Source organism: Microchirus variegatus (assembly GCF_963457635.1).
Source record: "Microchirus variegatus genome assembly, chromosome: 9".
Taxonomy (NCBI): Eukaryota; Metazoa; Chordata; class Actinopteri; order Pleuronectiformes; family Soleidae; genus Microchirus; species Microchirus variegatus.
The window spans coordinates 425,001-437,283 of record NC_139810.1 but is presented as its reverse complement, the minus strand read 5'-3'; the positions used below and the strand labels follow the sequence as shown (position 1 = coordinate 437,283).

Genomic DNA, 12,283 nt, shown 5'->3' with positions numbered 1-12,283 from the left:
TACATTAATTGACGTAGATATATCTTATCTTATATATATATCACTTATAGCAGGTTGATAGTTTGCATTTGTGCTCAAATACAAATTGAACAAAAACAATGACAAAAATAACAACAGTGCACGGTGGCGATGTCACTGGTGGTTGTTTACAATTTTCTGACATTTTTAGTTTTTCTGTCAAAAAATGTTTCGTAGCCGTGCTCTTATTTTGTAGGAAATCACCGCTACAACACCGAATAATGTAGTAGCGCCAGCGCCCCCTTGCGTTATAACGCATATATTTTATGTGACTTTTTATTAATTTGAATCCATAGGGCGATGTTTTCCTGGTGAAGCACATTAACTGTTGTATTTTATCTGAATGTATATGTTTACATCGTTAACGCTTCCGGTTGGTGTACAGCGTGATGATGATGATGATGATGATGATGACAGAAGTGGGTGTGGTCACAAAGAGCCAAGATGGAGGACTTTGAGGAGCCGCTGTCAGATGAGGAGAAGGTTTGAAGACTTCTTTTATCCAAAACTCTCTCACATCCGGTCATTTTTAATCAAAACGACACATGTTTTATGTCCACGCGCGTTCACTGTCACGACACTGAGACACGAACCAGCTGTTTTTAGTCCCGCAAAGAAAAGAGAAACCCTTGTTTTTGAGCTACGGCTCGGCGAGCTAACTAGCCCAAGCTAGCCATAGCTGAAATAGTTGACTAAAACCTCCGTTATTAGATGTTTTTAAACCACCGGACAGTTGTTTTATATCATTGTCAGTGAACCAGTGAACATATTAGCTCCTATGAACACAAGTGGTGTCGCGGTTTATCACAGTTTTGAGGCTGCGTTTTCCTCCGAACGCGCTAGCTTTAGCATTAGCGGCTAACGCTGCTCTGGCTGTTAATTTTCTGGGTCAAACGGATTCAGTTGCAGCTCAAATACTTGATATCCTTCACATATGGATGCACAGAGCAGGGCAGACCAGGACAGACCAGGACAGACCAGGACAAGACAGTCGAGACCAGGACAGACCAGGAAAGACCAGGAGAGGACAGACCAGGAGAGGACAGACGAGACCAGGACAGACCAGGACAGACCAGGACAAGACAGACCAGGACAGACCAGGACAAGACAGACGAGACCAGGACAGACCAGGGCAGGACAAGACAGACCAGGACAAGACAGACCAGGACAGGAGTTTAGATCAATAGATATTTTGTGCTTAGTGTTGCAACGATGAATCAATAACTGATCTAATTGTCATTCAACTGTTGTGATAATCACTCTGAAAGTTCTAACAATAATTTGAAAGTGTCTGTGATTTTTCAGCTTCATACATGTGAACATTTTCTGGTTTATTTGCTCCACATAATAAAGAAATGATTAAAACTTAATAGGTTTTTTTGTTTTTTGGACAAAAACAATACATTTCCACACATTATTCAAATTTTTTTGGACCAAACAAATACTCGATAAACTGTGAAAAGAAAGGACGGATGAAAGTGTTGTTTTAACATGATATTACAGAGCTGTGATTTAGTGTTTAGACCAGCACTTTCTATTTGTGTCTCTCCACTCTGCACAGAGATGTTGCATCACTGCTCAAACACAAGAGCGCCACCACATGGTGAGCTGGAGCTCAGCAATGCTCTTATCACCAAACATGTCAGAACATGTGGTTCAGTGTTTGTCAAAGTAAAATGATTTCTGTGTTAGACGGAGCAAAGAAACTGGGAAATATTCACATGTAATATCAATAAACTGCTGTGTAACATGATGGTACGATCCTTCAGGGACTGATCTGGCTTTTTCAATGCTGACTTTATTATAATTATAATAATTATTACTGTTATACTAACGTGTCTCTCTAGGTTCGCATCGCGGCCAACTTTGTGACTCACGCTCCACCTGGAGAGTTCAACGAGGTCTTCAATGGTGAGAAGCAAAAAGAACAGTTTTATTTATATTTTAAACATAATAATGTCATTTTCTGTGGTTTCACGATGAGTCCTTTTTTTTTTTTTTCTTTACAGATGTGCGGATTCTCCTCAACAACGACAACCTCCTCAGGGAGGGAGCCTCACAGTGAGTGTCTTTATGTTTATTTATCTATCAGTAAATAAGAAGAAACTCAAGCTTAAACAATCAGGAAAGTGCTTCTGATGATAAGCAGCTCTAAATATATATAAATATGTTATTTTAGTTTTCAAAGACAACACAAACAAAACATAGAGAAGTGAGTTCAACTCAATATAAGGTAGATTTATATCAGAGGTCGACTGTAAAAGAGCTGGTTTATATTTTAAAGTAGGTTCTATGAAGTGAATAATAAAAGTGTACTTTTACCTCCTTTATTCTCTCTGTTTCAGCTCTTTCGCTCAGTACAACATGGATCAGTTCACTCCGGCCAAACTGGAGGGAAACGACGAGCCGGTAACGTTTGATTCTTCTTTAACGTCCTGACAAATGAATATTAACGTATGTTAATCATTTACATAAAGATCAAGGGGAAATATTCAGTTTATTTGATCATCTGTCGTTTACATTAAAGAACATAATGGTGTTTACAGGCAACACATGTTACTGTAATGACTTTATTATTTATATTTCCTCTGACTGTCTTTGTTACTTTGTTACGACCAAATAAAACAGAAGAAGAAGAAGAAGAGTTGTTATTATGGTCTGTTTTTATAGAGATTTTCTGGTGTTGATGAAGCTGATTTACACAGTTTTTACTTCACACATCTGACACTGAAATGGATTATTCTTCCTCTCTCCTTCTCTTCCTCCCTCCCTCTCTTATTTCCTTCCTCCCATCCCTCCCTTTCTCCCTCGCTTCCTTCCTCTCTTCCTTCCTCCTTCCTTTCCTCCCTCCTTCCCTCCCTTTCTTATTCCCTTCCTCCCTCGCTTCCTTTCCTCCCTTCCCTCTCTTCCTTCCTCCCTTCCCTTCCTCCCTCCCTCTCTTATTTCCTTCCTCCCATCACTCACTTACTTCCTTTTCTCCCTTCCCTCTCTTCCTTCCTCTCTCCCTCCCTTCCTCTCTTCCTTCCTTTCCTCCCTCTCTTCCATTCTTGCTCCCTTGCATCCTCCTTCCTTCCCTCCCTCTCTTCTTTCCTTCCCTCCCTTCCTCCTTCCCTCCCTCTCTTCTTTCCTTCCCTCCCTTCCCTTCCTCCCTCTCTTCTTTCCTGGCTTCCTCCCTCTCTTCTTTCCTTCCTCCCTTCCTCCCTTTCCCCTTTCCTTCCCTCCCTTCCATCCTCCTTCCTTTCCTCCCTCTCTTCCCTTCCTCCCTCCCTCTCTTCCCTTCCTTACTTCTCTTCCTCCCCCCCTTCCATCCTCCTTCCTTCCCTCCCTCCCTCTCTTCCTTCCCTCTCTTCCTTCTTCCCTTCCTCCCTCTCTTCCCTTCCTCCCTAACCCTGACCCTGACCCTAATCCTGACCCTGACCCTGCAGGTTCTGATCACAGAACACGGTGACCTTGGTCAGGGTCGTTTCCTTGACCCTCGTGACCAGGTGTCGTTCAGGTTCGATCACCTGAGGAAAGAAGTGAGTGATGTTCATCCTCATGAAGGCGACTCTTCTCTGAGGACGTGGAGAGACGCCTGTGACTCTGTGCTGAGCTCTTATGTTAAAGAGCATTATCCTACAGGAGTCAGCACGGTGAGAGAGAACACATTCACCTCAGGTCAAAGGTCAAAGGTCAAAGCAACATGACACCTGTTAAACTGAAGCGTTTGTGCTGCAGGTTTATGGGAAAACAGTCGACGGACAACAAACCATCATCGCCTGCATTGAAGGACATCAGTTTCAGCCCAAAAACTTCTGGTAAATCACGACCTCATGTGTTCATTAAACACACAGACCTATCTACGGCTCTAACTATTATATTATGTTATATTATATATATATTATTATTATTATTATTTTTGTTGTCGACTAATCTATGGATTATTTTTTCAATGACTCGATTCATCACGTTTATCTTGGTTACTTATGTTGGACTGGTGTTTGACCTCCATACATCTGCTTTAATAACACCACATTTATCTCAGTTAATACCTGAAACTAATGATCTCAGATCTCAGATCACAGATCACAGATTAAATATCAAATTAATCTGCTCCAAATCACACAGTTGATACGATTCATTATAAGCGTTAGCATGGACAGGTCAAAGCAGACTGTAATTCACAGATTGCTGCCGTAAACTACGCATTAACGTAAGTGAACTAGCGTTAGCTAAGCTAGCTTCTTCTAGTTTGCATTTAACGTGTTTCACTGGTTTATTTTCACTGAAATGTTCCCAAACTTTGGCTCAGAGTTTTCCAGACTCTTCGTCTGTTTGCGTCATAATTTGTGCGTTCTTCTTCTTCTTCGCTGCTTCCGTTCGGGACGTAAACAGCGAGCGACACTGCCCCCTGCACTTCCTGTAGCGAGTTGCGGATAGCTGGAGTGTGTGTTTTGGCGACTAATGGTTGGTTTTGGAACGATTTCTAACAAACAGTTTTCTTTATGTCACAGGAACGGTCGCTGCAGGTCAGAGTGGAAGCTCACGCTGGGTCAGTCCACGGCTCAGGTGGTGGGGGTGTTGAAAATCCAGGTAAATTTAAATAAATCATGGAGCACAAACCACAGCTGGAGTCTGTGTGGAACACTGAAGAACCCTGCGTCTGTTTCCAGGTTCACTATTATGAAGACGGAAATGTGCAGCTGGTCAGTCATAAGGAGGTGGAGGAGTCAATACCTGTGACTGTGAGTCAGCATTTCATCATCTCATCACTCACTCTCCCACACCAAAGTCCACAGAGAAACACAGGAGCTGCTGCTGCTCCTCTGCTGCCTCCTGTGGTCACTTTGTGCCACTGAGCTCAATCAAACACTGAAGAAACGGACATTGTAACTTAGTGATGGAGGCAGCAGTGACACAGAGTGACCACACGAGGCAGCAGAGGAGCAGCAGCCCCTGAATGGACTATAAAGAGTCAGTTTATGTCAAATCCACATGTAAATATTATGTAAAGATTTAGTAAAGTTGTGTCGTTTGTAAACTCTAACATGTAGATTATTTGTGACACACACACACGACACTGTGTCAGATGTGTGTGTGTCCACTGTTACATGAAGTGTGTGTTTGTGTGTGTTTGTGTGTTTGTTGTTCTTTAACAGAATGAAACGCAGACGGCCAAGGAGTTTGTCGACATTATTGAAAATGCAGAAAATGACTATCAGGTAAACTCCTCCATCGCATTATCACCATATTTAAGTCAAGACACCATATTTAAGTCACAACCAGATATCACCATATTAGGTCACATTTAAGTTTCTATACAATGTCACGATATTTAAGTTACGATATTAAAGTCACGATATTTAAGTGACAATATGATATCACGATATTAGGTCACGACATTTAAGTTTCTATATGATATCACAATATTTAAGTCACAACGAGATATCAGGATATTCAGTCACGACATTTAAGTTTCTATACTATGTCACGATATTTAAGTCACGATATGATATCACGATATTAGGTCACATTTAAGTTTCTATACAATGTCACGATATTTAGATCACGATATTTAAGTTACAATAAATCATGATATTTAAGTCACAATATATCACGTTATTTAAGTCACGATATTTAAGTTACTATATGATATCACGATATTCAGTCACGACATTTAAGTTTCTATACGATTTCATGATATTTATGTCACAATATTTGTTTACAATATATCACAATATTTAAGTTACAATATATCATGATATTTAAGTCACGATATTTAAGTTACAATATGTAATCGCGATATTAAAGTTACAATATAATATCGCGATATTTAAGTTACAATATGATATCACGATATTTAAGTCGCGATATTTAAGTAACTATATGGTATCGCGATATTTAAGTTACAATATATCACGATATTTAAGTCACGATATTTAAGTCACAATGTGATATCATGATATTGAGTCATGATATTTAAGTTAGAATATATCGCGATATTTAAGTTACAATATAAAATCACAATATTTTAGTCACGATATTCAATCTTAATCTAATCGAATTTATCTTATTTACAATAATACATCAGGATATGATACATGATATTAAGTCACGATACGATATAACACAATATTAAATTTACAAAATATCCCAATATTCAAGTCACGACACGATATTATCACAATGTTTAAGTGAAGACGTGATACGAGATTTAAAAAGTGACGCTAAAGAAATTTTTCTCTGTATCGCTCACCTGTACTTAATCAAACGTTGTGTTTTTATTCGTATAAATAAAGATTTCACATCAACTCACGGTGACTTTTTCCTCCAGACTGCGATCAGCGAGAACTACCAGACCATGTCGGACACGACCTTCAAGGCTCTGCGGCGTCAGCTCCCCGTCACTCGCACCAAGATCGACTGGAACAAGATCCTCAGCTACAAGATCGGCAAAGAGATGCAGAACGCTTAGAGGTGGACGGGGAACCAGAGCTAATCTACGGTCCGTCAGTCAGTCAGTCACAGGGATTAAACGCGGATTAAAATCGGATTAAAAACAGTCGTAATCATCAGTGAAGACGTGAAGCCTGAGGCTCAGGTGGAGAAGTTTGGAGAAGATGTTTGTCAAAGAGTTAGCGCTTCATCTTCACCAGCTTTAAATAGAAAAAACCACTGAAAACCAGGACTGAAGGAAGCACATTGTTACACATCAGAGTTTAAGATTTGATTTAACGCTGGAAAACTGGAAAACACGGCCAGGAATTCAAACGGGAACAAACGCAAAGTCGAGCAAAAACTAGAGAAAAACTAAACGATTGACTTTTAATGATTTGTCGGGTCCTTGAAGGTTTTTAACGTGGCTCATTGAAAGATTCCTTCAGGGTTTTCAAAGGTCCTGGAAATCCTTAAAAGTTTGTCAATTTGTTTCCAGTCAAAGACAAAATGGCTCCACAGCGCCCCCTAGATCATATAATAATAAACAGCTCACACATGAAAATCGGCACGTATGTTTATCGGGATAAGATCGAGAAAAAAGTCTCTTGGAGCCGCAGCCGAAAACCAACAGAAATTGGCCACAACTCCTCGTCCCTCGAGCTTTTATCGCAATCGACTTCTACGACTTTGGTTGTCAACGCAATTTTTTTGGGGGGGCACTAGGTGGCGCCAGTGTTCTGACGACGTATTAATAAGTGTTTAACTTCTCCACCAATGACGATGACTGAAATAAGCCGAAGTAGCTTTCATTTTGCATCTATAATATTTAATCTCTTTACTTTGGCAACACCTCCTCCTCTAACTCCTCCCCTAACTCCTCCTCCTCTGCTGCACAGCTTTTCCTCAGTGAAGGGAAAACACAATAACTCATTTAAAAAAACAAGATTTATTTGCCAAAAATCTCTTTCCTATGGTAAAGAACTCCATCCTCCCACTCATGTATGCAAAATTTCTATTTTAATATTCTGGTTTTTGTTGGAAGTCTTAGAATAATGATTATTATTATGATTATTATTATTATTACGATTGCACTCTTTCACTGTAACAAAGTGTCGGTCGCTGCCAAGTGAAACGTACGCTGACGACACGCGTGTATTTACATATATATATATAAACCGTACGTGTTACATGACTTCTGTAAAGGCCACATCATCATAACATACTGTACTGTATACGTGTCACATGACTGTGCTGTGTTCACTCACCCCCCCACACACACACACACACATGTTTAAAGACTGTACTGCCCCCTTCTGTTGTACAAATAAATGGATTGAACTTCTTGACTAGATCTGCGTTTGTTTGCTGCCGTTCAACGAAAACAAGAATTTACAGAATCGTACGACGACGTCATCAGTCGACAATGTTTCCAGTTTCATTTGCCGTTAAACAATAATAACTTTTAACGTCCACGTCAGGAAAAATTCACATTGATTTGTTTCAAAACTGCAGAATAAATAAGAACCACGACGGATAAAACACCAAAAATATCGGCTCAGTCAGGGCCGTCCCAAGCCTCCATGGGGCCCTAGGCAAAATGTGATTTTGGGGCCCTCTGTTACTGCCAATAATAGTGATTATTATAATAAATAATAATATAATAATGATTATTACTTATTCTACTCTGTCACGAACACGAACACACTTGTAAAACTAAATGTGAGAACTTTTTGTTGCATGGAAGCAGACACCAGATTTGCAAACTCAGCAACTCCCCCTATTGGTGACACAGAGAATCAATACATAAAAACAAAGGGTTTATAAATCAAATATTAAGATATTAAGGTCTGAAAATCTAAAAATGTGCACAATCTTTGGGGGGGATTCAAAATACACTCCTATAATACAAAGATTTGACTTTATATGTAAAATTAATAAATAAAATAATAATAAAATATCAAACAAATACTTAAATAATAATGTAAATCAACAAGGTCATAAAAATGGTTTATAAATAAAATAAAAAGTTTAATAATCACATAAAGCTTTGGTAAAAATGGGGAGAAAAATTCTAAATAAACTACAGAAATCAAAACTTTTCTCTTTATTTTAGTTAATTGCTCTTGGGGGCCCTCTAGTGGTCACGGGGCCCTAAGCAGCAGCTTAGTTCACTTATGCCTTGGTCCGGCCCTGTGCTCAGTGAAGTAGTCTTTAAGAGTTTCTTGTTTCTGTGACATCGACAAAAGATTCTCAGAGACCTTTGAATTCATAAATAATAAATAAATGGAGGCACATGGATCATGAAGGCAAAAGTCATTTAATCAAAATGCCACTAGGTGTCGCAGGTGTTCACCATCTGCATATTTACTATAAAACACAGATTCACAGATTTAAACTGGCATCGTTTCATTTCCATGAGTTATTTTACTTTTTTAAAAGATAGAAAATAAAATAAAAAGGGTTTTTTTTGTGTGTTTTTTCTAACAGACGTTTACAGAAGCAGGATTCAAACCCGAGGTTTGAGTGACGCACAAACAAATGTTCCCTGAATAAAACGCGTGAAGTTTAAGTTTTACAGTGTTTACAGTCAACGTAGTGCAAAGGATTCAGTGTTTTTATGACGACGCAAGAAGAAGAAGAAGAAGAAGAAGAAGAAGAACGTCACGTGGTCGTTTTGCATAAGATATAAATAACTAAAAGTCCAGTGTGTAAAATTTAAGGTGAAATCACGGTGGAAAATGAACAGAATTAACGCGGCGCCGCTTTCCGACTTCTGAGTGACCCGACGCCATAATCGCGTCTGTGCAGTGACGTACGTCAACTTGTTAAATACGACAAATACGCGCCTCGTTGCGTCGGTGTGAACGCGGCAAAAAGAGTCTGCCGCGATATTAGCGCTCGACGTGACATTTCACGCGCGAGAAACAGCATAGCATCGCGTGGCAGCCATCTTAGAAATACCACGTCGGAGGTAAAGAACGGCCCCACGAACAAGTTTTGACGCCAACTGAAGGCAACGCAGTTTCTCCGACATACATAAATTTGACACACTGAACCTTTAAATCTATTTTTTTAGCCCTTTTATTAGCTACATTTGTTTTTTCTGACAGTTTAAGCATTAAAGTGTTTTTTTAAGTGTACTTATATATAAGGGACTGAGACACCTGAGCTTTTTCCTTAAACTCAATTAAAGATCTGCGAACAGTTCCATTTCAACAATGTTATACCCACAATCCTTTGCGCACACGTTTAGCCAGGCATTTTAAAAATGCTAAGAACTTTCAGTGTCTGACATTAAATTGGCAAAAAATTTAAAAAGTATCACATAAAAATAAAGAAGAAAACCTGTAAACGACGCTAACTTCAGCTGTAAAAGGCCACGCCTGCTAGCTTACTGTGCTAACGACAGCTAACGTGTGAGAGGTTCTGTGCACAAAAACATACAATGTGCACACATAGCGTAGCATAGCATTAATCAGCACTTAACTTAATGAATGAGTTGATAAGGAGCTCGTCAATCACTGTGACCGTCGAACACTTGTTAGCGTAACCTGGAATGCTAAGTCGGGTTCTTGCCTCGTCTCTGTTGGCACCAGTGAGAAGCTAATGTCACAAGGCTATGCTTGGTAGCATAAACAGCTAATGTACACAAATATAAAATGTACCTTGGAACGCGAGGCTAGCTTGTCGCCTCGTCTCTGTCGGACTCATTTTCAGTAGAAAGACGCGTCCAGGATTTTGAGAAGCTAGCATCGATGCTAACTCTTCAGCTGTGGTTAGAAACAGAGTCATGTGACTTTGGCCTCAGTAATCACACACACACATGTGATAGTAATGACAGAAGATACCATTGTCTCAGGGGGTTCAGGGGTGACCTTGTCTGATTAATTCCTTTATATTCACGTTTCCTGCGTTTGTGTTAAATAATAAGATCATGAATATCATCTTTAAATCTTTGTAAATCTTTAAATCATTAAACAGCATTTTTTTTTTTCTGACAGTTGAAGTTTGTGAAGCTGCTCACTCTCATACACCAAAGTCCAGTGAGGGAATCTGTTTTTTAGGCTCACAATGACACGTTCAAACACTGAGGTGACAAAAGAAGACATTAGTGATGGAGGCAGCAGTGACACAGAGTGACCACACGAGGCAGCAGTGGACCAACAACTCCCTTCTCTGTGGACTTTGGTGTGTGAGAGTGAGTGTTTTACAGAGAGACAAAACTGATTTTTCACAAATTGTTGTCTAACACAAAGCAGTGAACATGTGTCAGTAACACAGTAAACAGTAAAAACATGAACTAACCCTTTAGAAAAGTCAATCATTCAGTTTGTTTTCATATAAAAGTTAAAGTTAAAGTGTAAAATAACTGAGATAAATAAATTCTAAAATGTCAAATTCACAAATATCAATAAGACGCTAAAGTAGATCCAAAGAAATCCTGGAGAATTAAACGTGTTTTTAATCCTTTTCACTGGTGACGAGTTCAGCCTCGATCTGTGGATCAATGGATCTGGATCAGTGGATCATCTGTAGATCATCTATGGATCATCTGTGGATCAGTGGATCTGGATCATCTATAGATCTGTGGATCATCTGTAGATCATCTGTAGATCCTCCGTGGATCTGTGCCATGTTTTCATGTGAGTTTTATCACGTTTAACAGAAGATGAAGGTTCAACCGATGAGACTTTGTCTGACTCAGATTCCCAGAGTTGGTGAATATCAGTTCGTTCTTCAGGTGGTTCTTCAGGTGGTTCTTCAGGTGGTTCTTCAGGTCGTCCTCACAGAGTTAAAGTACAGAACGTTCTCTAACACAAAGAGTCAATTTAACACGTTCTATTCAACTCTAAATGATTCTGTCTTAATCCAAATAAGAACTGGAGTTAAATCGACTCTTTCAGTGAAAACTTTACCATGTTGTGCTTTAGTTTCACCTACAGTTCACAGCAGGTGTCTACAGACTACTGCCCCCTGCTGGTCTGGAGAGGCGCTTGCAGATCTCGCTGTGCGAGATTTGATTTGTCCGAGATCAAGAGACGGAAAGATTCAAAACAACGGCGTTAAAAATCTGTCTGTTTTTTCTTCTGTGTTCTGACACGTTTTTTTAGTCTCAGTCCTCGTCAAAGACATCGTAAAGATTCTAACGTAAAAACACGCATCTTATTTTAACGCTGAGGATCAAGAACGAAGACGACGACGGCGGCGGCTGTCGATGAAGACGAATCCAGACGAAGAAAAGACGTTCCGTTAGCTGCTGGAGGACAGAACCAGCTCCGCCTCCTTGGCCCCGCCCTCCTGACTGCCGTGTCCACAGTTTCCGCTCAGCTCTGGGAAAAGACCGGACCGGACCGAGGGACTCGGGGAACCCGGAGTCGGACTCACTCCCGGTTTCTTTGGAGGAGGAGGAGTCAGAGGAGGAGGGTGTGTCCTGTCTGGGCGGGGGGTGAGCGGGGAGCGGAGGCCCGGAGACAGCGGCCCTGAAGACGGCGACCTCCCTCCAGTAGGGGTCGCTGTGAGGCTGCGGTAGTCCGTACCAAAGGGAGAGCTGCTGAGGGGAGTCAGCTTGACTCCTGCCTGTTGACTGGTGAAGCGAGACAGAACCTGGGTGACGGTGTTACGGGCCAGCTGTTTGGCAGCGTGGTGCTCTGTGGGGGGAGGAGCTGAGGAGGTGGTGGGGGAGAGGTCTCTGGGGGAGAGGAGGCCTCCTCCTCCTCCTCCTCCTCCTCCTCCTCCTCCTCCTCCTCCGTGATGATGCTGCTGCTCCTGCTCAGCCTGACTCTGGAACTTGTGCCTCGCCGCCTGGAACCTCTGGTTGACTCCGGCCTGGTACGAGGACTGATGGAAG

At 40.8% G+C, this 12,283-nt stretch overlaps 2 protein-coding genes across 2 annotated transcripts in view; one reads left to right on the top strand and one right to left on the bottom strand.

The window, feature by feature from the left end:
- Positions 1–452: 452 nt before the first annotated feature.
- Positions 453–7,781, top strand: LOC310931416 (F-actin-capping protein subunit alpha-1-like). The gene is made up of 10 exons (XM_083894555.1): positions 453–501; positions 1,866–1,929; positions 2,028–2,079; positions 2,364–2,427; positions 3,444–3,650; positions 3,736–3,815; positions 4,512–4,590; positions 4,671–4,742; positions 5,157–5,219; positions 6,332–7,781. The coding sequence occupies exons 1-10, from the start codon at positions 463–465 to the stop codon at positions 6,470–6,472; spliced, it is 861 nt and encodes a 286-aa protein (XP_083750681.1). The 5' UTR covers positions 453–462; the 3' UTR covers positions 6,473–7,781.
- Positions 7,782–11,685: 3,904 nt separating this feature from the next.
- LOC310931677 (CTTNBP2 N-terminal-like protein) overlaps positions 11,686–12,283 on the bottom strand; it is a gene marked incomplete at its 3' end in the record, with an annotated part of 17,606 nt that continues 17,008 nt past the window's right edge. Inside the window, exon 5 of the mRNA XM_083894906.1 lies at positions 11,686–12,283. This exon is cut by the window's right edge and continues 692 nt beyond it. Within this exon, the coding sequence (XP_083751032.1) occupies positions 11,686–12,283 (598 nt within the window).